Source organism: Danaus plexippus, chromosome 17, assembly GCF_018135715.1.
Source record: "Danaus plexippus chromosome 17, MEX_DaPlex, whole genome shotgun sequence".
In the NCBI taxonomy this organism is placed as follows: domain Eukaryota; kingdom Metazoa; phylum Arthropoda; class Insecta; order Lepidoptera; family Nymphalidae; genus Danaus; species Danaus plexippus.
The window spans coordinates 6,441,171-6,466,088 of NC_083548.1; the positions used below are offsets into that span (position 1 = coordinate 6,441,171).

At 30.8% G+C, this 24,918-nt stretch overlaps 1 protein-coding gene across 4 annotated transcripts in view; it reads left to right on the plus strand.

The window, feature by feature from the left end:
* LOC116771333 (espin) overlaps nt 1-24,918 on the plus strand; it is a 57,605-nt gene that overhangs the window by 14,700 nt on the left and 17,987 nt on the right. For 2 of the 4 annotated variants that reach the window (XM_032663162.2, XM_032663165.2), the window contains exons 2-3: nt 11,730-11,879; nt 24,478-24,661. In XM_032663162.2, the coding sequence (XP_032519053.2) occupies nt 11,730-11,879; nt 24,478-24,661 (334 nt within the window). Of the gene's footprint in view, nt 1-8,010; nt 9,109-11,729; nt 11,880-24,477; nt 24,662-24,918 lie in introns of those variants that run through there. The other 2 variants (XM_032663159.2, XM_032663161.2) reach the window with 2 other exon arrangements.

The following is a 24,918-nucleotide window of genomic DNA, read 5'->3' on the forward strand; positions in this document are numbered from 1 at the left end:
AACATTTTGTTATTTTATTTCTCGTTCAAAATACTAAAATTGAGATCCGAAATTTACAAAAAAATATATACATGCTAAAATATATCCTTCGATCTTTTCGTTATTACCTGATAACGGTGCTCGTAGTGACTGCGCTGAAAACCCACCTCGCTGAATAAATACTCCAAGACGCTGTGTATAATTTGTTTGACATTTTGAATCAACGAGAATGAGCCATTGAAGATAATTTGCAATTTCAAGATCCCCATACACAACCATTAAGTTAAGATTTAAATTTACGGCTTAGATATTATAAATACGAAAATTTTTAAGGTCGTATTTATGTTTGTTGCTCTATAATGCAAAAAATACTTAACGCATGTTATTGAAACTTTACAGTAACATGGCTTAGACATCAGTATTAGACTTAGGGTATAATTTATTTTAAAATTAACGACATTAAGGACAAAACAGACATATTTAGTATGAAGTCACGTGACACTGACTATAGATGTCGCTGCCGGCTGGTTACCAAATCTATTGTTTAAATTGACTTTATACATTTTACTCTGAAACTAATTCCGAGGTCCACGCAAATGAAGCCACATGAAAACTCTTGTATACGTATAAGCTATACATAGTACCTTGTTTAAGGACAAACAAATATTAAATCGATTGTTTCTGAATTAATTAATTATCATTGATATAAATATTGTAATGTTACTTAGCTTGGCACTGTTCCGTTGGCCCATTTAACAGATCATTGAGCGAGATCGCTCGATTGTTTCTGCTTTATATTCTACGAATTACATTTGCAGTAATTTATATGTTTTTGTATGTAACTATCACAGATCTTTCCTGTCCGATGTTAATGTAAACACGTACATTTAATTCATATTGAGGATAAAATGGACCCGATTTCTGTTTAATTTAGTTGTAATACATTTCACTCTACGCGTTATCGTTTGTTTTCATCGGCGTGTATGTAAGTGTAACCGCAAACATAATTATTAGGTATTTATTCAACGAAACTACTTGGTCACTGAAATTATTGTTGAGTAGACTTAAGTTTGAATTCTGCTAGAGATTTTGATTATAGCAAACATGGAATATATTTTGGCAAATATTAAGTCAGGATTTGTCAGGAGTTTAGAAAAAATAAGTCACAATTATCCAATATTGTTGCCATCTGTACAATATATATAAAAATTTTACAAGTCAGCCATATTTATTTCCATTAAATTCATTAGTTATTTATTTATAACACATATTTTTTTTTAGTAAAGATTGAGTTAGAAAGCTTGTTAGATTTTTAAATATAGGTAAGACGCGTATGACAGGTGAAGTTTAAATCAGACTGTGTAAGTATTTAAAATGGCCGCCATTAATTATCTATGACTTAAAACTGTATTAGTTATCTGTTGACAAAAACTTATATAACCGTTTTAAGCAAATTAATACTTTATTTGTAAATATATATTTTTTTAGTACCTGTGTATTAAATTATTTACTTTTTTTGATACTAAAAACTACAAACAAATTGTAATTTGCCACATAATATAAAAGAAGCCGAATATAAACGTAAGCGTTACTCGAAAATAAAATTAAAAAGTTAGCATTAAATGCGATGTATTTCTATATTATTGATTATTTTAAAGAAAGATTTCTATAATATTCCCTTGCAATTTACAATGGACGAGTAAAAAGTGCTGCGAAGAGACATCTCCGGAGACATGACCTACAAACTGAGAAATACACAGATTGCAATAAAAATTAATGAATTGTATAAAATACTTTCTAATAGCTGTGTTTAGAAAAATATAGCTTGATTGTTATGTGGATTTATATTATCTGTGCTGTTATGATTTCGTGGAATCCAGTTATTAATAAAAAAATCTTCCTCTGAATTATGAATCAGCATACCTACATTGGTTTCTAAAGTAAGTAAACATGTGATGTTCATAGGATACATTTTTTACCTTCCTGAATATTTAAGTTCATAGAGAAATAAAAAGAATTTGTTCCTTATTTATACATATCATATTTCTACATAAATTACATACCAATCAATAGTACTAATAACTGTGTATAATACATCATAATCGATAACTGAATGAGTAATGACTGTAGTCTTACAATGTTGCCAGAAATGTTTTAGGAAATTCACTCAAATGCAGTGTTTTAGGAGCTCGAAATGGGCCATCTTATTCTCAAGCAACACACAACTCAGATAATAATGATAGTGCATACAACTAATCATATATATTTCAGAAAATGCATACAGATATCAAAAGGCAATCAAGTGTTACTATGCCAAACATAACTGTTCTATTACAATGTAAGGCAAATTCAGGTTTAGTAATAGTTTGATCATTTCTAATGACGTATATCACATAAGATACAGATAATAATCTATTATCTAAATAAAAATGTTTATTTTTGAATCAATTTTTTTTATCGGCACCACTAAATAGACCAAAAGTTTCGGATGATTATAGATAAAATGGCGCCAAAAAATCTAATTTTGACATCACTTATCTTAGCGATGTAATGTCATCGAGTATTTTAAGCAAACTCATTGTGCTGCCATCTATCGTGGCTCACTGACATTTGATTGTTCAATTGTTTATTACAATTAGTTCGTCGTAATTCCACCAGAGGCACCACTTCTCCATTGTCATCAGATGAGCAATAACTTTTTTGTTGCAATTGCTTTCGAATTATTTACTAATTAGAACATTCCAGCAACAGTTTTTCTTTATTCATTTTATTGATGATTGATACGTGTTTGTTAAAATGAAGACACGCGTTTTCATTTTCCGGCATTAATTTCATGTGGACTTACAAATTGATATAAAATTTCATAGTATAATTACGTTTACAACTGTATGCTAGCATGATTATTTTCTACACAGAACGTTTGAAGGAAAAGTTATTTATATAACTATCAAAACGTTTCCCATTAATTCGTGGTGTGTTATTTTGAATAATTAATAATTTTGTTGGGCATTCGGCAATGTAAATCACAGAAAGAATCAGGTTTTCTGAACCGGTTTAACGTTAAAAGTAAAAGCATGAGAAAGTTGCGCCTCTTCTTATTTAAACTTGTCCCGCCTTTGATTATCTAATAATTATACGCATAGTGTTACGCATGATATTATGACCGAAATTTACGGTTTTCCATTTAAAGGTTTCGACCATATGTCATAGAAAAAGTGTTATTTGTAGAAATTTTATATATAGTGTAAAAACGAACTTTTCTAATGCGTGTTCAGGCTAGACGATCGTTTGTATATATTTTTTTTAATTTTTAAAATAAAAACTTTTTCATAATACCTCTTTTATTACGTATTTCTCTTGTGTCATATTCGAAACTATAAGGACAGCTGATAATTAATGGGTAAAATTATAATTTTTTTGTTTTTCTTTCGACCTGAATGAAATTAGAAGGTCTCTTAGTCACCTTGAACTTTTACAGAATTCTAAAGCTGTTGCTACTGAGGAGTTTTATTATTTATTAATTTATGATTCAAGAAATTGTTCGGGAGATTTTCCCTTCAAATTAAAAATAAGGTTGTATAATGTGATCATAGGATACTTTAGTTTATATAGTTTAAAGATGAATGGACATGTAATTTTTATGAGCCACATTAAATCTTAACTAAAACCTTTGGTAATGAAATAGTATATCGATTAATTATCGATTTTGATGTCGATTATTTATGAATCGACTCTCTTATTTTCATATTAATTTATGTCGTAACAATTTTTTTACTATTTTTTACTGTTTGTCTCGATTAAGTGCTGTTAATCGAGAAAAACTAATATATTAATATTTTCATTTGATACGGTTTCATGTCTATGATGCTGGTGTGATGTTTAATATTAAAAACGACCAAACAAGAACGCATAGTCCAGTTTCTCTGCGGAATAGCTTTAGTAGCGTTCAAAGTTATCTCGAAGAACTAAGTTAATTTGTACTTTAACTTATACAGAAATCTATTTGCTATTTATGTGACAAATAACATTGTTCTTAATTAATGACAAATTTGTTTTGCAAATACACGCGTAACGTTTTCTAATGCGCCATATTGGATGTAATGCATACGCGATCCTAACTGCTTTCACATGCAACACAATAAGCAACATGTTCACATATCTTCCAAACATATATTGTGCTAGTTCCATGGTATGTTTGTGAGTGTTCTGTGTTTTTTGAACTTATTTGTTATGTGGTACGTAATAGTGACATTGATTTTAATATGGCTGCTGGACGAAATCCGCCGGAAGGAGTTCCCCCATCATTGTATCAGAATGTTGGTATTATATTTTAAGTTTTAAAACGTTTTGTGGTTAGTTTGGTAACACTGTAGTCATTGATGAAATGCGTTACAAATTAATGATTTTGTATTCAAACGCAATCGTTGCAGTATTGATTTAAAGGTTATATTACTCGAAGCCTATACTTATTTATTGCTTTGCATTAATTTACAGATACCTAGCATGTGATGAAAACAAATATCGGTAGAACTTTATTTAAAGCGACATCTAGTTGTAACTTTATAAACAATATTATTTTTAGAATATTTTTCATTTTTTTTTTAATCTATCTCTATTTATGTAGACTTATCTTGTAAAAAGATTTGAAAATCGAATAGTGAGATAAAATTAATATTATTTTAATTTAATCATGAATTGTTAAAGCATCACTCAATTTTATGAGTGAGGGAATGGAAACATCATTCTTCTTTCCATATAGATCTCGTTTACGTTTCCTAAATCAAATCGCACGTGTGTCTATGCCCTAAGATAACCATCTACATCTATTGTACTTTTTCATATATACATTGTAATGCTTGCATCAGCAAAGTTATGAAGTAAATTTGTTTCATATAATTAATGAAAGCATAATGAAATGCATTTGTAACATAGCCGGATGCGGTATCGTGTTTTGCAAAATCGATTAAACAACACACAATATTCCCGATTGTACAATGAAAGTGAATTTTTAGGACAGATATATAATTAGCAATTAATTTTCACTTGACTTTAAGGAGCAATTAATGTTTTTATGTCACGTCCTTTTGTTTACTACGATTAAACGTACTAACGTAGGTTAGTCAATGAGTAACTGCAAACGCTTCGTTTGTAGTTTACGATGCGGTCTTACGCACTCATACGCACTCTTCGTGCTAATCAATAGTCTGTTTGTCTGTCCGTGACTTGCTGTAGAAGTGACATTTGCATAACTTTAAAAATATCTGTCAATCTTAGAATAAACATTTTTAAAACCATTTTTTTTTTCATACAGCTTTTTTTAGTGAAGTAAGCTGTATCGTAAAAACCATAAACAAAAGCTTCCGATGCTGTCGAGTTTACTAACTTAATAATCCGTTGAATAAAATTATATTAGTACTATTACCTTTTTGTTAAATAAATCTAGACTAAAATTCTTACCACTCAATGGATTCACCGTGCGGGTGCCGGGTCCATCGCGTTGCAGGGAGAGGAGCTTAAACAGTGCCTGGGACTTGCGACCCAGGTGTAGGTTTAAGGCCCCTATCTAACGCGCATTACGCTTACCTCCACCGTCCAAGCTCCTCTCTCTACCTAACCAACTTTGAAAAGAACCTGCTATTCGATGTACGTTCTAAGAATGAATTGATCTTTAGTTCTGGAATTTCCATGTATTTTAGAATGTTATGATTATTAGTTATGTATTTTTTGTAATATGTTTACAAGCAACTTTCATAGTATTTCATAGAGGTTCCATCTCTGGCTGGATGTGAACCACAACCTATACATCACATTAAAATATGTGAAAATCATCAAATTAAATACTTTACTTAAATAAACGTTCATTGAATTGGAAACTATCCCACGGAGTAAAACTAACCTAATCGACTTTAGTAAGTACCAATACTTATTTATTTTTTGTGTGAAAATTGGCAATAGTTTAAAAAGCTATAAGAATGACCTCGCTTATGATAAAAGTGATTTTAATTACAACTACATATATGTTGTCTTTAATTAGATCTCAAAAATCAACTTTGAAGTAATATTTATAAGAGTGGAATTAACTTAAATATTTTTTAATTATTGATTCGTAAATGATTGTATGATTAAATTTAAAAGCTAAGTGTGCACTAGATATTACTGTATATTATACTCTTACTAATAGTCCAATTCACGTTAAAAAACTAAAGAGAAACAATTTTTCGTTCAGAAATCTTCGCAAACGGCAGTATTAAAATAGGCGCGTGAATAAAGACTTCAAACTGTTTGTGTTGAGTTTGACGTGAGTCGTTACAAACTTTTGGTAAAAGGATTGTTGTTATAATTTATCACGTAAAATTTTGTCCTTGAAAGTTGAGGCTATATAAACGAAAAGATGTGTATTTATGCTTTTATTATATTAATTACTTTCAAGTAAGATTTAAAAAAAATGATACATAGTCCTCATGCTCTTTTTAGTTTATATTTAATGAAATTAAATTTACAATAATAGGTGTATCAATTAATCTGTAAGATTAATCAACGGACAAACCGTAAATATAATTAATTACAAAGAATTACTTATTTTTCTAACTTTTTTTTGTAAAATTCACCTAATATTAAAATTCGCACCAAAATCAATGAATAACGTAGCTAAGCTTTGCCTTCAATAAGAAAAAAAAACATCACTTTGTTTACATTAAGTAACTGGCTGGTTAGTGTTAATTTGACAAGTGAGACGTATGAGCGATTGTTTCATACAATGTAGACTATTATGTAGGAATGGGAGAAAGAGGCAGCTGGCCGCTCAGTCGATCCACGCGCTCATTTCGACATGGTCACTCGTAAATTACAACTACAATCGCTACCATCGAACGCGACCATTGTAGGGTTTGACGTTTCGGACGGTTTGACATATATTTTTTTTAATATTCATAGACAATTAGACGAACTGGTCCACACGAAAGTGATTTTTTAGCGTCGCGTGAGAGTGAATGTGAAATGTATTGCGTAACTCAATAGTCGTGTTATTAATGTTTTATGTGTTATATTTGATGAAATTTATTCATATATTTATTAGTTTTCTCGAACAGCGATATAGCTATGAATTTTTTCTGTGTTATTTTTTTGGCATCAATAATGGCTGGTATTTAAATATTTTATTTACTGTTTATGAACGAGAGGTTAACGTACGTCGAGTAATGCGACAAAACGATCGTTAAGATTTTTTTTTCATACTAAGATGAAATAAAAATATCTCATGGGAAGCGTTGAATCTGTTTAATAAAAGAAAACGCTCTTGAAACATGGAAATGTTCGTTGACTCTCTATTCTGTAATAACAGTCTCATTGAGAACAGTCATAAAAATCTTCAATTGCTTCTATGTAATTAAAAAATTTTTGCCGTATAAATAATTTAAATTTTATTTCTTAACTGTTGTTGTTGTCTTGTAAAAATTTAGAATCACATGCATAATGTAAATTAACTTTCTATTCTTACGCGCGTAATAAATCTAACTTTACGAAATACGACAGGTGTTTCAAATTTAGAATGCTAATTTTTTTTTTTTTTTTGTCCGGAATAATTCCTAAAGAAGATTTCTATCTTTTTTGCCCGTACATTTTCTTTATATCTGATGCCGCGTTGATTTTAATAGTAGTAAATTAAATCAGATTAAATAATGTCTATGACCAGCTATTATAATTTGCATTCTGCGTGAGATGGAAAGTGAACGATTGTTGTGTTCGTCACACGCTAGGCGACCGTTATTTTTATTAAATACTCTTTTGTACACTATATTTTTTTTTTATCGACAGTTTAAACAATAATTAAACCTTTTACGTAACAAGATTCAACGATCTTACGTGCCAATAATAAGAAAAATATATGGTCTTTGTGAATATAATTAAGATTTTGGTGATAATAATTAAATATCAGCCATTAGAGATTAAAAATTACATATTTTTCTATTAGGATAATTTCTAATTTACAACCTTTTCACATGACTTCTTTAGTAGAAGCGTTTGTGACGAGTCACGTAGAGCGTAATTCGTCCGGATGAACAAATAACAGACAAAATTACATACAAATTATTTATATACAAGTCACGAATTATGCGAGCGTATTAACTGTTCAGTTTGAAGTTACGTTTACGTAATTTGTCGGAGAGTATTTGAGAACGCGGAAGTTGCGCTAATTAAGTTTGAATATTCATGTGTATGTGATCAAATGACTAATAAGGCGAAAAATGGAAAAATGGAGAGGCCTAAGGAGGACGGTTGCAATGCTATTGCCAGGATACTAAAAGATTTCTGTAGTTGCTCGGAGAACGCTGCCTGGTCGCCGGACATGACGTCAGACAGGAAGGGGCCGTTTTTGAAAAGCGAATTAACTAATATGTCCGGCATGCGCAGGCGCATCATGACTATAGCTAAGCGGAAAAACAAAAACGTTCCCTCCGACACCAAGCCAAGTACCGATATATTAAACAAAAAATCTGATACCTTAACCTCCAACCTCATAAATACGGTCAGCTCACAGAACAGTACCATAATAAAGAATATTGACAATTTTCTGATATCAAGAAGAATGGTTGCTCTGGATGAAGATATTTATGAGAAACCGATTCAAGTGAAGAATTCTTCTTGCGGCGAGAACTGGTCACTTAGCAAGGCTTGGAAGAACAACAATATGGACTTCTTCAATCGATCGCCCAAATTGGATACCAACAGATTAGTTGATAGGAGCTTCCCTCTGGAGAGAATAGACGAAGTACCAAGACGACGGAAGAGGGACAGGAAATTGAGAGAACAGTTAAGGTATGATAGAAATATCAAACGACACATACGTATAAGAGTGATGCTGTCTATGAGGATGAGGAGATACGTCAAGAAGAGACTGAAGAGGCAGTATCTACCGAGTCAGAGTATATCAGTGCCTCCGAGAACGTTTCCTAGAGGGACGCCGGCGGCTTCGAGTTTTGGCACCAGGTCCTATAGGAGCGTGATGACGGATAAGCAGAGCGGTACCGTCATGTTCGACGTCCACGAGGCTAGAAACTCAACGCTCCAGCTCTGCCATGATTACGAGGATACCGACGATCTGGATGTAGCTTTGAGAGCTGGGAATTTCAGGTAGCTCATTCAATAATTGGAGTGCTTTAATATTTTTTTTTTGTTAATATTTTTTATACATTATCGATGAGGTGCAGTCGTTTGTTATTTTTTATTTACAACAGTGAACGATAATTTATATTTAATATCTGTATTTTTTAATACACACGGTTGATAATGAAATCAAATCTTTGGATTTAGTTCGGCTTTGTTTGTAAATAATTATTTATTTATGATTTTTGAAATTAATATAAACTTGAACGATCCTTGCACCCGTCGGGATTGGAATGAATATTTTAATTAACCTTTGTTTAATATGCTTTAGGCCGACAGCAGCCTAACTTACGCCTTATTAAATCATCTGCCTGTCACAAAAAATCAATTTAAAATCGTCCCAGCCGTTTCAGAGATTAAGGGGAACAAACAGTGAGACAAACAGAAAACTATGCGTTTAGTAAAAAGTGATTATTACAAATACACACTCCAATGTTACCTACATTGCTTAAAATGCCGTTTAGATAACATTTTTAATATAACTTTTGGTTCCGTACTTATTTATAAAGGTAGCCACCGAATTTTTCAATACGTCATTATTTGGTAGTCTCTTTAGTAGTAACATATAAAGCTGTTTCGTTGAAATTCAAAGAGAAATACATAAAATTTCACATAATCAGTGTCAAATGAAACTGAATCCCACGCGTCTGAATACGTCTAAAACAAGCCATGTTTTTTTATCTTATATTGATTAACATGGAACAAACAAAGCTTTATTTACAAGGATGTAATTACAGTCGGAAAACAGAGTCAGTTAGTCAATGAACTTGTGGGGTATCGACAATGGCGTCACGCCGTCTGATCGCACTTCCTGTGTTTGGGCGACATTTAAACATATATTAACCTCATAATATTAAATTTTAACTTTCCGAAAAATATAATCTGTGGAATGGTTATCAACCTGGTGTCCGAAATATGGTAACGTTTTAAATGTTTTATTCTTTTGATGAAAACAATGCAACTGTCTTTGGAATAACTATTAGGTCCTTACGTATGAAATTTACCTTGTCGTACTGGCCACTTTAATCTCAAATATCTCCTCTTTGATTAGGAATTCCAATTTCAAATTTATAAAGCTATTTACTCATGTATTTGTATTTCGATAACCGCAATCCGTCTTTTTTTCATCTTTGTGTCTCTCAGTTTATAAAATGGAAACTAAAAATATCGCTCTATTTACGAACACAAGTTCCTACGTGGCACTAACAATATTTATTTATAGCTGGAAAAAGTCAACGGATAAAAAAAATGTATTGCTAGAAATGTGTAGTTTATTTTTTATGAAATGACGTAAGATACTTTAATGTTACTAACATACATGTATTTTTAGTATATATTTTATCTATTTAAACAAAATAGTCATTGAGAAACTGTCTTCTTTTCTAAAGGAAACTTACAAGGAATTTAATCTAAGTGTTGTATTAAACATAGGGAATGTTAAAATATAATTAAAAGAAAATTTCGACTTAAAATATGAAAAAAATTGATGAAAATTTCTACGTTTATACCCTCGTCTCGGCTGTTTGTTGCATAAATAAAGTTTTATTTGCTAACAAACGTCACTCAATACGTAGTGAGTTTAAGAAAATTAGTTTCCTTAAAATTCAATAAAAGTATTAAATGAAGATGTCGCAAATTTTTTTAAGTTTCACGTTTCCAAAACACAAAAATGTTTTGGCATAATTAATAGCTCTTATATAGAACAGCCTAACCTCATGAAAATAATCTAAACCTCAAGTAAAACTTTAAGCGAGTCTCTTGTACTATTATTAGGGCATTATATATATTTAATTTTTTTTTATTCTTAAGTAATTAAGTACTCAAAAGAAGTTCAAGGACTTTTTTATGGAGTATGCGATAATCGATACATCGAATATCAACAATATCACAATAAAATGAAGGATTGCGGTCGTTATGAAGCGGGAACAAATCGATTATGCATCATAATATATCAATGTCAGGCTGTGGCTTTGAAATAATGACACGGCGATGGGATCGGGTCCCGTACTACCGGTTACTTTATGGAACAGTTTAAATCTACGGTACCTCCAAATAGGTTGTATATAACGGTGATTATTAAGTGCTTATTAAAATATATTGCACTAAAATAAAGTTTTAATATTTCCATATAATTCTCAGTTCAAGTCTATAAAATGTTAGATGTCATGATTTTAATTTATATTTTCTATATTTATGTATGAGTAATAATTTTAAATATATATATTTTTAATATTTTCCTTTTATTTTTGTGGCGTCATCTGTTAGACAGTAGGAGCGTTATTGCAAACATTGCTGGTTGTGTAACGAGTGGAATGTTACGCTATTTTCTGATAGATGGCGGTAACACAAATGTCGCGTTGATGTCTTTCTTGTTAATTTACTGCAGTTTAACGTCCTATTTATCATCTTCACTTAAGGTGAATTCGTTTATGGCGCCGTATATATACATATTATATTTTAAATACGAGGAGGCTGATTGTTTTCATTACTTTACTTGTTAATAGCTTTAGCTGTAATAATCATTTTAAATACTTAGTAAAGTCGTATAATTAATAGTTGGATGTTTTAACGATGATTTATCGAACCAGGAGTGGGCGATTGGCTGTGGAGGGTTGGTGGTGCGGTCGTGCGATGGCCGGCGGACGGGCCAACAACGGAGCCCTGGCGCTCCACTACGCAGCTGCTAGGGGCTGCTTGGATTGCGTGCGACTACTAGCAAATAGCACACCTGATGTATCGTGAGTAACATTCATATTGTATACCAATAATTTGGCTATAATTTAAAATATTTAAACACAATAGTCAAGTTCAATATCATCAGAAGTAGTGGGAATCAAAGACTGAGATGGGTTCATGTATCTACAGCCTTCACTTTCGGAGCAAGTTCCAAAACGAACTTGTTACATCAACGTCATCACGAGGAGTCCCGCCGTTGGCTTCAGATTATGTATATACTGACCTACATTAACCAAGTTTCTTCTTATTCTATACTTTCAAATTAGTCATTAGAATAAGTACGTTTTCATTGTTCAATATACGAACATGATATAATGAACGTAGTTTGATGAATGAAAGACTAAAAACGCTCGGTATACAGTGTCACAATTCCAACTCGTACTAAGTACACTTCAATACTTTAAGTGGTTAGTTTGTTATAGTTTAGTGTGTCAGTTATTATCGCGGGTTCTGGTGCGTTTTGTCTCACAAACGTGTCGCGTCTGCCGTATGAATATAATTGTAATGGACACAGCAGTGCTTACTTAAGTTACCAGCAGTACTTACTTAAGTCACTTACTTTATTTAATAGCTGTTATATCTTTTTACTAAAACGTTTTCTTTATAATCTTTGCTCCACTTTCGATACATCGAGTTTCTTAAGCATATATATATATATATTACAAAGTAAGTCAAATGTAATCATCAACAATTTCTAAAATCTCTAACAGTTAAAGAAACTGTCGCTTCTAATGATAGTGTTCTAATAGAATTACATTATATCAAAATGCTATTAGAAATCCTATCATATATCACATACGATTGGTTACAGCGCCGCCCGAGCTGGCCAGTTTTTGTTTGATCTAACTGTCCTATCACGTAAAGTAACGGTATGACCACTGTATGTACGAACGTATACATTAATCTATAATGTAACTTAAATGAATGCTGTTTACACACATTTGTGTAACTGATGTTATGATTTTTTTTATATATTTCGTAATTTTCTACGCCAAGAGAATATTAATATATATTTAAAACGGACTTTATTATTTATCACTAAATATTGTGATAATTATTACAGGCCAAACATCCAGGAAGATTTTTCTCAGAATATTATATGTAGACAAAACATTGATGTTTAAAATTCATATTTTCTATTAAAAACGTCGTAATATTACGTAATAGTTAAATTAAATTCAAATTACTTTTCCAAATTTATCGTTTCAAACGTATTTTTTGTATCAAAATGTCCTCCTCTGTCGTAACTTACCAGTTGTACCTCTGTGCCTATATGCATCGTATAATATACGAATTTAAAAATCCGCTCTAACATCTCATTTTTAACGTTCATAAGCAACTGTGGTGAAAGCGTTGCTGAATTAATAGCGCTTATCCGAGATTGTATCTATGCATCTTCACACTCACTACTCCCGAGCGACTCCGCTCGTCTTGTGCTATATAAAATTGGTTTTTAAACATGTTTTGTAATTAACGTTATGCTACTTACGTTCATGGTCTGCGAGCACATCTTAAAAGGATGTTAGACGCAAATCTATACAATGAAAAATCATTATACTCAGTTAGATTGGCTCTTAAAGGAGTAATTTTCAATAAATAAAACTAATATTTTCTAATTTATTACGCGTTTTTAATTAGTTCAATGACATACTCGCGACGTTTCGGTTAACTTTCAGCAACACTCGCGCAATATTCACATAGAACTTACAATATTTATTGATTAACGGCTTTGTTTATTTGATGAAATTTATTTCGTATATTGGTCTCGTATAATATTTTTAAATCACTTAAAGTATATCTTTTCTTATCTTATTCATTCTTATCTTATTTCTTTCTTCTTATCTTATTTATTAATCTCAACAGATGTCAATGATTTTAATTCTCTTTATTTACATGCTCTGTGTGTCTGTCCATGTCATCGTAGTTCTCAAACAGATTTACCGATTTCGATTCGGCTTTTTCATTCGAATTACAGTTTCCTTGCGGTGGTTCTTAGCTACGTTTGGTTAATATTACGTGTTAAATAAAGTTAGTCTGAGCTATTCTAATGAATACGATTTTAAATTTAAAACTAATATATAATGAATTTTTTTGCGATCGAAAAGAGCACTTTCACTGATACACAAACCTATTGCTTCTTAAGCTCTTCTTAAATAAGTGGGAATGTCTTTATCTTGAAACAGACAAAAAGTGGTGAGAATTCAAATTGGCTTCGTGTTTAAGTAATATTTATATTTGTTAAATTGCTTATTTAAACGATCGGTGTGACGGAATCCATCAAGCTTTGGTACGTGCGTGTTATTTAAGAGTCCGGACAATTCATTTCCGTCACTGATGTCTGAATCAGGTTTGAAATATATTTATTATTTTAGCTTATTATATGCTTACCACGAGTTTGTCATCTCACTATATAAAAGTCGTTTCCCGTTTTCTCATTTGATTAATATGTTAAGATGAAACGAAACTTCAGCATTCCATTGATTCACCGTGCGGGTGCCGGGTCCATCGCGTTGCAGGGAGAGGAGCTTTAATTGTGCCTATAACATGATAATATTTATGAATTAAAAACTGGAAACGCTCTGTTTTAACGTAGCGTCGACACTCGTGGTAGGCACACTGATTTCTTCGTCTGTCGTTTAGGGCTAAGAGGTATTTTATGTCTATTAAATAAAAGATTTTTTTGTTAAGTTTTGTTTCGATTATAAATTGTGTCGTTTTTTTTTTCACAACAAAATTTCATCAAATTCAATAGATTATATATATCAGAAAATGTAATACTCAAAATATTGCAAAGACTTTAGACATTCAGTCTGATGTTAGATTAAAATTTCACTGTCATAACATATAAACAACCCGTTGTTTTTTTTAACAAATTTTTACGATTTGCGCCTATTCAAAATAATCATATATGTACTAAGACATTTAATATAAATATATATTTTTTAGATTTCGCTTGAATTGTAAAGGAGAATTACATTAATTTGCAAAAAAAATATATATCTATTTTTGTGTATATGCTTATACGCTAAATAACAGATATGCTTACTTTAACTGTAGCTAATGAATCGTTTAACCACACGCAAAACCGAATGACGCGTTAGTATGTCTAGATTGCTTAGATCCAGCGACCCACATATTATGAAATAAGTCATATCAAGAGTAATAAATATTAAGATGAGAATTAAAATATAATTTTCATGTTATTTTGTAATATTACATATCTTAAGCAAGCGTGTTTGTGGAAACAAATGGCTCTGACAAAAGAGCTATTAACATTTTCGACAAACTGACGATATAATTTATATAACACTAGCCATCACACCGGATTTCGTTCGCGTATTCGTATAGGTTAAATATTTTTTTATATAAAAAAATATATTACTAATTATGTACAGATAAAATTGCAGGTTAGTCATAAAAAATTAAGGATTATATATTTTTTCACCCTCAAATTACAACCGATTACATTAAATTATTCAATTGTGATTATTTTTTAAAATCTTCCTCAGCGCCGTAACGGAACGGAATTGCCTTTAGAAAATAAAAAAAAGTTATGCAAAAACGCGCGAAGCTCTACAAGTAAGTAGGTTTCTTAATTATAATATTGTCTGTGTGTTGTATGAGAAAGCGGGTTCCGTGTGATGTCATATGATCTACGGAAGCCGTGACTGCGTTTCGAAGAGTATTTTTTTTTTTTTTTTTGTAAACAGGAAGCAGTTTTTAAAAACAATTGTTGAGGTTCAGATTTTAGATCGTTGCTATTGTAAATTTTGTTTCGATATATTGAGCGGCAAGCGGTTAGTCTTGTTTGGTATGTTTTCCGCTGCCGTGTCCCGCTCCGCTTATCAACATGTCACTAGTTTTAATCAGAACTCATTTGCTCACCTAGAAATGCACTTAGTCGAGCGAAATTCTACTCTGCGTGCGCTCGTCCCGAGTGCAATGTATGTGAGTGACCGATTCATCAAACTGCCGATTTGTCTACGTAAATGTTGTATATTTTATATTTACTCTGTGCTTATTAAATTTTGACGTTAAGCTCCTTTGTATTGTTTAGATGACAATATAATTGGTTTGATTTGAGATAGGTCTTTTCGTTTTATTAAGTATAGTAAATCGTGTTAAAATGATTTTGTACATAAAATTTTCTTCGCGATATCCTTCGATAATTATGTCATAATAATATAATCTAAAGTGAAATTTAAAAAGCATTATAACTACGCGGAAATTGTATCGTTTAGTAATGAAACAAAGATTAAAAAATTCGGGTCAAGTGCAATAACAATGGATTTCCGAACACAATGAACGATTGTGTTCACTGAATGCATTTCTTTGATACATTTGCTGTAAGTAATTGTTACAATAATCAATATAATATATTGTAGGTCAGGGTTGACTTTCCCTTTAAATGAACGAAGTCTTCCAGGAAAGTATTTGAAGTTGAATATAATTATAATATAACATAAATGTTTATTTCACAGATAAAAAATATATCTGTGTTCGATTAGATTCAATTTTAAAATTTATAATCTATTAGATTCTACTTCAAAAGTTAAGTTTTTATATGTTGATAAAAAGTATAGCGAAGAAATATAACAATAGTGTTTGGTATCGGGAAGTGCAATTTAAAGATTTTTTAATGAAAAAGATTTTTTCACTAACTTGTTTAAGTTAAAGTCGTTCAAATATAAAAGATCAACAAAAATTAAAAAATTTACATGACCATAAAAGACATGTTATAAATCATTTTTACCACTATTTCCGTATTACAGACTAAATAAATCTTCTATGTAATATTTTTTATCTGTGACTGTACTGATCTGTCATAAATATTCATTGCTCTCGATATATAAACTGCAATGCGTGAGTTGCGGATAACGGACGTCTTTGATAAATGGCGCCAATAAAATGGCATAAAATAATTAACGGCGTACGTCAAATGAAAAAAAAATATTTTAATTGCTGTCCTACGATGTACATATATCATTCAGAATTGTGATGCAAATTGATTGAATTCAAATTTATGCTTTTTTCGTTTAAGTATAAGACGAATTTTCGTTCTTTGTTAGTTAGCATCACCATTATACGTGCTTTGAAAACAGATATTACGTCTCGTCTGAATATCGAGTTATTCACACACATTGGATTTAAAAAAAAAAATCAGTAGTCCATGCTTGTATGCGTATGATTTTTTTTTAAATAATAATATATTTGTTAGCTGCCATTTATTTATTAATATTGTCTTTGACAATCGATAAAGCATTCGTTTTAAGCGTGACTGAATGTATCGCGCGGGTTCTTTTCAGTTATTCTGATCAGAACATATCACCGAGGTATTTTTTCAAAGCAGGCTCGGTTTCACTTGTCAAAGATATCTTCAATAAATCAGTTGTGTGTATGGTTTTGATGTCTAAGATAAGATTTAGTTATACCTACTATGAAATATATATAAAAGTTTTATTAATAAATATATTATAACATCAGGTTAAGTGTAAGCTTTCGACAGAAAGTTTCTATTTTGCATTTCAAGTGTAGTGCAGTGATTTTATTAAGAAAAAAGTGATGCTATAACATTATGGCGACCTGTCCGCGAAGAGAGAGACCTCTCCGCTCGTCCACTATGAGGCTGAAATATTCAAAGACCATACCAGCGAGTACTGTGAGGTGAGAATTATTATCGTTACTGTATTAAAACGTAGTTATAAAGTTATTTAATCTTAATACGCGATTAAAAATTCTCAGTTTAATAACGTTTCTTTCTCGTTATCGAGAAAGTTTAAAACCCGACTTAGGATATACTACTTAAATATAAAATTTGATCATTTATATTCATCGTCTCAAATAAATAATCTATTTATGTTATAAAGTTAATTGGTTTAATTTTTTATGTTTGTAAAAATCATTTTGAGAAACAGTTGGTACGTTTAACATACTGGACCGATATAACCGATAACCAGACACAGCTAAGATCCACTTATGAGAATTGGTTTACAAATAAACAAACCGCATCGCAATATGAAGATCTGTTTGCGAGCTACGATGTCACAGACAGACATACATATATACACGCACACATCGAAACCGACATCAAAGTTATAACACACTTTGTTTGAGTGAAATACAAAGCACTATAATTAGGGGGATCTTACTGATTACGAAGTATTTTCTAGAAGAAAGTATAGGTTATCAGGAAGAAGTCTTTACACTTAATATATATATATATATATATATTGTCACTGTTAACCTTGATGAAAACAAATCAGAATTTAATCTAGCGTTAAACTCGTTAATGTTATACTATAATAGGCAAAGTATGTCAATAAAATAGTTAAAATGGCTGGTTAAAAGAAATCGCAGCAATCATTTTAACATTACAACACGAATTGTTCGTTCTACATCAGATTTTCTTAAAATTACATGGCCGCATTCCCTTTACAGTAATTATTTAGATTCATAGCGGGTGCGTAGAACACTGGCTAATGTGAATTTAATATAAAAGAATGAACGAATATTGATATGAGAGTCATAACAAAAACTCCTATATTAATTTGATTAGCATGAGTAGGTATTTTTTTTAATATTAAAAAACATATGTGTCGGTTTTGATTTTGGAATATTTTGAAATTTAAAATATTTAAATCGATTAATTTTTTTAATGCCAGAAGATTATTGAGCGATGGAAACTTCCAGAACACTGGTAATATATTTCATTTCACCAAGGAGGTTTATTAATTCGTTACATTTGAATAACATTCTGTAACACGTGCACCACATTCTCCTCGATAGCGTAACTCAGCCCAATTTCGTTATTTCCAACCGATTAAACATTACAAATGATGACATTTGATCACTTTCCCTGTTAACTTGCGTGTTATTACCACATTGTGTGTAATACGACGCGGAAATAAACCTTATTGTGCCGTCTTTGGGTCGACATCCGTTTGATATGTTTATTGTTTTTTTGCGTCTTTTTTAAACAATGGTTCTTTTCTTGTAACGCCATCTGTTGTTGAGTAGAAATGGTGGGAAATTAAGAAAATCGTCTGACATTGTGAATGGATTTTCTCTTTGACAATGTGTAATAAATATTGATAAAGTCAGTGTTGGGGTCAGTTACTTATTACAATAATTAAATTTATTTAGATTGTTGGGTGGATGTCTGAATCGTTTCCTAATTAATATTTTTTTTTAAATTTTACACTTATTTAATTCAAAATCTTTAGCAAAATATTTCCAATGCAAGTACCAAAATAAGAGCATCAAAAAAATAAAATATACAAGATACTTTCTCATTATTTCTATTCTAAAAGCCAATACTAAGGTGTGTTTTTTTCAACCCTAAAACAACTAAGGATTGTTTAGATCAAATGAATAAAAACGTTCCATGTACACAGACTTAAAACCTCATTAGTTCAAACTAACTTTTAATGACTAAAACATTTTAATGAAACATATTAATATTTTCTACTTATTTCATACAAACAAACAGACGACGTAACAAAACAACGCTTGTATTGTTATCAATAAACGTCACATCAACTTATGTTTTGGACAATCCGACTTTCCGGTTTCGTCGTGCAATTAATGTCAGAATTAAGTCATGATTTTCATTTTCTTTCCATAATTTTACTTTACAGTTCCATGATGAATAGAAATACTCCACGGTCTCTGCCCGTGATGCTCTGTGGTCTTGTGTTCGATATTTAAAATTAAATTAGAATTACTACTATTGACCTTATAAAATGCGCGAGCTGATTGTTACCGCTCAAGTCTTATATATCATTCTTGCTTGAACATAGACAAAAATGTACGGAGGACATTATTTAATGCTCTACGTATATATATATATGGATATAGTTTTTTTGCTCACACCATACCATAGATCACTCGCCTCCAATACCATTATTCTATATAATATTGGGATTAATGTGTAAACAAAATATTTTTATTTATTTAAATGAAACTAAGTTTAGTAAACGGATACTACTCGTTTTATATCTGCATGATTAAGACTTTTCGGTTACTTTACGGCAACCGTGATTACGGACAGACGATATTACTGTCTCATATATATATAGTAGCTTGGTCATAATACCTCGTTTTAAGACCACCAGCCACATCGTCTTAATTTCATACCAATCAATAATTTATTACAAATTAACATTTCATTCAACATTCATACATCCTTTCATATATTTTTAAATAACATAATGTAATTCATATTAATTTATAAATAATTCACTAAGGTGTATATATACCTACGTTGTGGCCACTCTGTTAGATTTTATCTATCTATGTATGTACAAATATATATAAGAAATCTTTGTTTGGAAAACACACACACACACACACACACACACACACACACATACACACATATATATAAGCTCATGATGGTCATATAGGGCCATATAGGTTTTATAATAAAAAATACCTCGAAACACATGGTCACCCCATGTTAGGAGAGTAATGTCATCACAATGCTTGTCTGGTGCCAGAGACTTGGTTCACATCAGGCCAGACGTTCGTTCCACGTAGTCAGCATCATCACTCGCCACATAATATCATCTATACAAGGGTTTTGTCCTGTCTTTTTTCGTTACGTTTTAAATATTTATATCGCATGCGCCACAGATAATATAATAAGAAAAGCATTGACCGTATTTTTATACTAGAAATAGTCTTTTAAATGGGCTTCTGTAAAGTTAGAACAGTTTTAGTCTTCAATTCGAGATATCGACATATTGATGAATATATATCAGATGTCATTCAACTACGTGTGAAAACGCAACTCACACCAGTTATAGTACTTTCGCTCTCGTGAAAACGAAAAGCTCCAGTAGTATTCGTGATGCCTGCGCGTGCGCATGCCGAATAAAGCTCGCCGATCAATTTCCTAACATCGCGTATATTATGTTCTATTATATTTATACGATTAGTGTAATGTTTTGAAGTGAATCGTATTTAAAACTACTGTTTGTGTCTTATTAATTTATAAACATTATAAATTATATAAAAATGACGCTAAACAATGGCCAGCCTCACACTAGGAGCAAGTTCTTCGGGAAGAAGAATAAGAAAAATAAAAAGAGTGTCAAGATGAAAAATGGAACTTACGGTGGAAGGGATCGGTAACATTAGAAATCTTCTTCATTCTTAATTTAGTGATTGTAATAATATGATATGTTATTTTTAAGCATGTCTTATTTTTGTAAGCATGATATATTTTTTTGTAAGCATTGCAAATATTTTTTGTCCTATAACAATATTAATAGAAAGATTGTATTGATTCTTAATAAAATTATTTACATAATACTTAAATATCTAGTGTTTTAAAAGATCAACATATTGATAAAGTTCGTTTTTTGTTGGATTGTTATGTTATAATTGAATCAAATATATTAAAACTATAAGTACCGAAAAATTTTGTTGGCTAAAACAATTTTGTTGGCGTACCGAAACAAAAAAAAACCGAAACAATATTTTAAACTATAAAAAATACTTCAAAAATCGCATTTTTCTTAACAGCATTCTGTAAGGCCTCGACAGTGAAGTACATCTAATTATAATAATAGTTTTTATAACACATTACATCACCGTAACTTTCCTTTAAACTTGCTATCAGAATAAAGAAGAGACTTACATCGTCATTAAAAATAAATCTTCAATTTCACTCGTCGCCATTCATTAGATATGTGACTATTAATTTTGATAGTATACATGTATATAAAATAATAAAAACACTTTTACTTACATATAAATTATTCATTATTAATTAATTTTTCAACAGAATTCTAATATGCTTTATGTAAATTTCGTTTAATTATTGTATTTTTCATCAATCAAGTCTTCATTTGCGACAGCGTTTTGAAATAATCACCAAGTTTAAGGTGTAGACGAACAGACGCGAATAAGAATATGGGGTTTAAGTTAAACTAAAGTAAAAACGGTCAGACGAGATGCCCGTGATCACGGCTGCTGCAAAGAACCGAAACGTCGGGATTATTTAGTTTAGAATAATAAAAAACTCGTATTATAAACCGAAAAATATTAGTTTCGTTTAAATGAAGACTCGCGAAACTTTTACATCTCATAATATGGAGTTTATTAAAAATTATTATAATGTAGTGATCTGTTACAAGAAATTGGCACATATTAAATGAAACAAACACTTTACAAGGCTGTTATTAAGTGAAAATCATGTTTGAAATAGTATATTTTCTTCATGTTTCTGCTTCATCATTATAATATATATGTGTGTGCGTGTGTGTATATAAATATATTAATTTATATACCGACACACACATAGACACGGATGTTTTTGTAACGTGATTAATTCATAGAACATGTTTTAGTTATTGCTCAACTTGACCGCGTGACATCACAGTCGTAACAGTGAAAACTTTATGTATGAAAAAGAGAAACCTGATATTGAGATGTTATGATGCTGTTTACATTAGTTCCGGACATCAGAAAGAACGCGCAGTTGTCTATGAACGGTTTAGGATGTTACACGAACAATGAGACGAACACACAAACCATGTTGAGTTCGGTTCGTTGGTGTTGTGAATTGGTGTCGGTGAGGAAAAGCAGATTTAGTCTTAAACTAAGAGCTCTTAGCCGACATAACCAGCACAACTTCCTAGCGAACAATGTCAAGATTATATTTTCCAAAGTTTTTTTTTAAATATTAATCAGCTTTTGCGCAAAACAATTTTAAATGTTCGTTTCAAATACAAGTATCTAAGAGTGTTATTATATTGAAATGTAAGAAGTATACATGCAATTTAAAAATAAAAAAAATAAACGAAACAAATATATAAGTGAATAAAATGGTTACATAGCATTAGGAGGCGAGAATAGATATATATACATTAATATATATATATATATATATATAACAATTAACATTGTTTTTTTTAATTCAAATCGGTATTACGTTTGATGTCAAATTATTTTTTATATATACATGTTACAAAAGACATCTTGCTTAATTGTTTCTGTTCTTAAATTAGATTTATGAGTGCATATTTGTGGTTATTTCGATGTTAAGTTCCTTTTAAAATATGGAATAAATTTCCAGTAAGCAGCCTCTGATAGGAAGCCCTCTAATACTGTAGATTCAGTAAAGCTTACGTATCAAACAAGTAACAATTTTTATATAATTTTGTTCTAATTTTCACCTTTAAAAGTAATTTTTATTTCCTATTTCTTATAATTTTTGTTCTAATTTTCTCGTCCTCTGTAATTAAAAGTAATTCTTATTTCCCATTTCTTCGTATTTGTTCTCAATCGTTTAATAAATTTTTTTCTTACATGTAAATTAATTAATTAAGAAAATATGTATAGATATCTTAGTTTTCGAAAAAAAAAAAACATTAAAAAAATTCTCGACTTTCAAATTCTACATATATTTAAAAGTTATTTCTTCTTGAAAACTTAATTAATATATTTTTTCGTAAACGATTGTAAGCTATAAATATTAATTATTAACTATTCTGTTAATTTTATTAATAAAAATATTGCTTCATACAATATAAGCTATAGAAAGCGCATGTGTTCAAGAATGTTCCAATAAGTTCAATGACCCGTCTATTGGAGAAATTGCGAAGTGTTTGGACTTAGTTAAACGATACAAAACATGATAAACATGATTTAGTAACAATTGTTTTTGATGTTAATCTTAATAATGCCATGTAAGGATAATAAGTAATATTTAGTTCTTCAAATTTAATGGCGTATCTACTGCCTACATGATAATAAATACTTGCCAGTACCTAAGGATACCTGAGATTCTCGGGTGGACAGATTTTAATGAAACTAAGCTTTTCGGATACTACGCGTTTTTTGGTATGTTATATCTGCTCCTTTATATCTGCTCTCGTCGTTTTGGTAACATTATAGCCACCGTGATAGCGGGCAGACGTTACGACGAATTAATTCATCGGCATTATATAGTTATAAAAAAAACGGATAGTAATCGAAAAACTTAGTTTCATTTAGTTTCATGTTGAGAAATTGATGTTTTTTCTTTATAATGATATATTTGACACATTTTGATAGTTTTGCTCGATGTTGTTAACTAAACTTGGTGTATGTGTATGCCATGAGTGAATATTCATGAATATATTCATAAATCTCGGACACATTGTTATGATAAACAAAATAATTTCAGATGAAACGATTAAGGGAAAATTTTTAAACTTGGTTAGTTTTTTTGAACGCGTATTATAAAATTCTCTGTCGTTAAAGCACTTGTAGTATGAAATGAGTAGTCACGGTAAGATTATAAGTGTGATATTCTGTTTTATTGACAATTTGGATGATTAGCAAAAAAACATGTGCGTCGATATTGTTATGTCCACGAACAGGAAACTTCATTCGAGAAATCAGTTATTATTTAAGTAATTTTTTCTCTAAACAAAAAAAATCAAGTTGCCATTAATTCAACCACTGTGATCTTGGTATGTACGTAACTGTTTCTAACCGTTAGCTGTATTATAACAAATAATAAATAAATATAAAAAAATATATAACTACAAAGAAAACTTGAGATCACGAAAAGTAAAGTTAAATTAAAATCCGCGCGTACATTTCCAGTGCTAATACCGCGATGGACAATGACGTCACCCCAGTGTATCTAGCAGCGCAAGAAGGTCACCTGGCTGTGCTGAAGTACTTGGTACTGGAGGCTGGTGGTAGATTGGATGCAAGGGCAAGAGACGGCATGCTGCCAATACACGCGGCAGCGCAGACTGGCTGCTTGGATTGTGTTAAATGGATGGTGAGTTTATGGTATACTCTAAGCTAAATAACTTTATATCAAATACAATTGATTAAGTAATAATTATAACTTCTTCATACTTTTATACGATAAAGAAAATGCAGTCAAGCATACACACACATACACAAACACACACACACATGCAAATATTTATATACATGTTTGCAAAAACATACATTCGATATCAGCGCTTACTCTTATACCCTTTAAGTAAATCATTTGGGAGCGATAAAGTGTGATTTGATGTGGTAGAATTT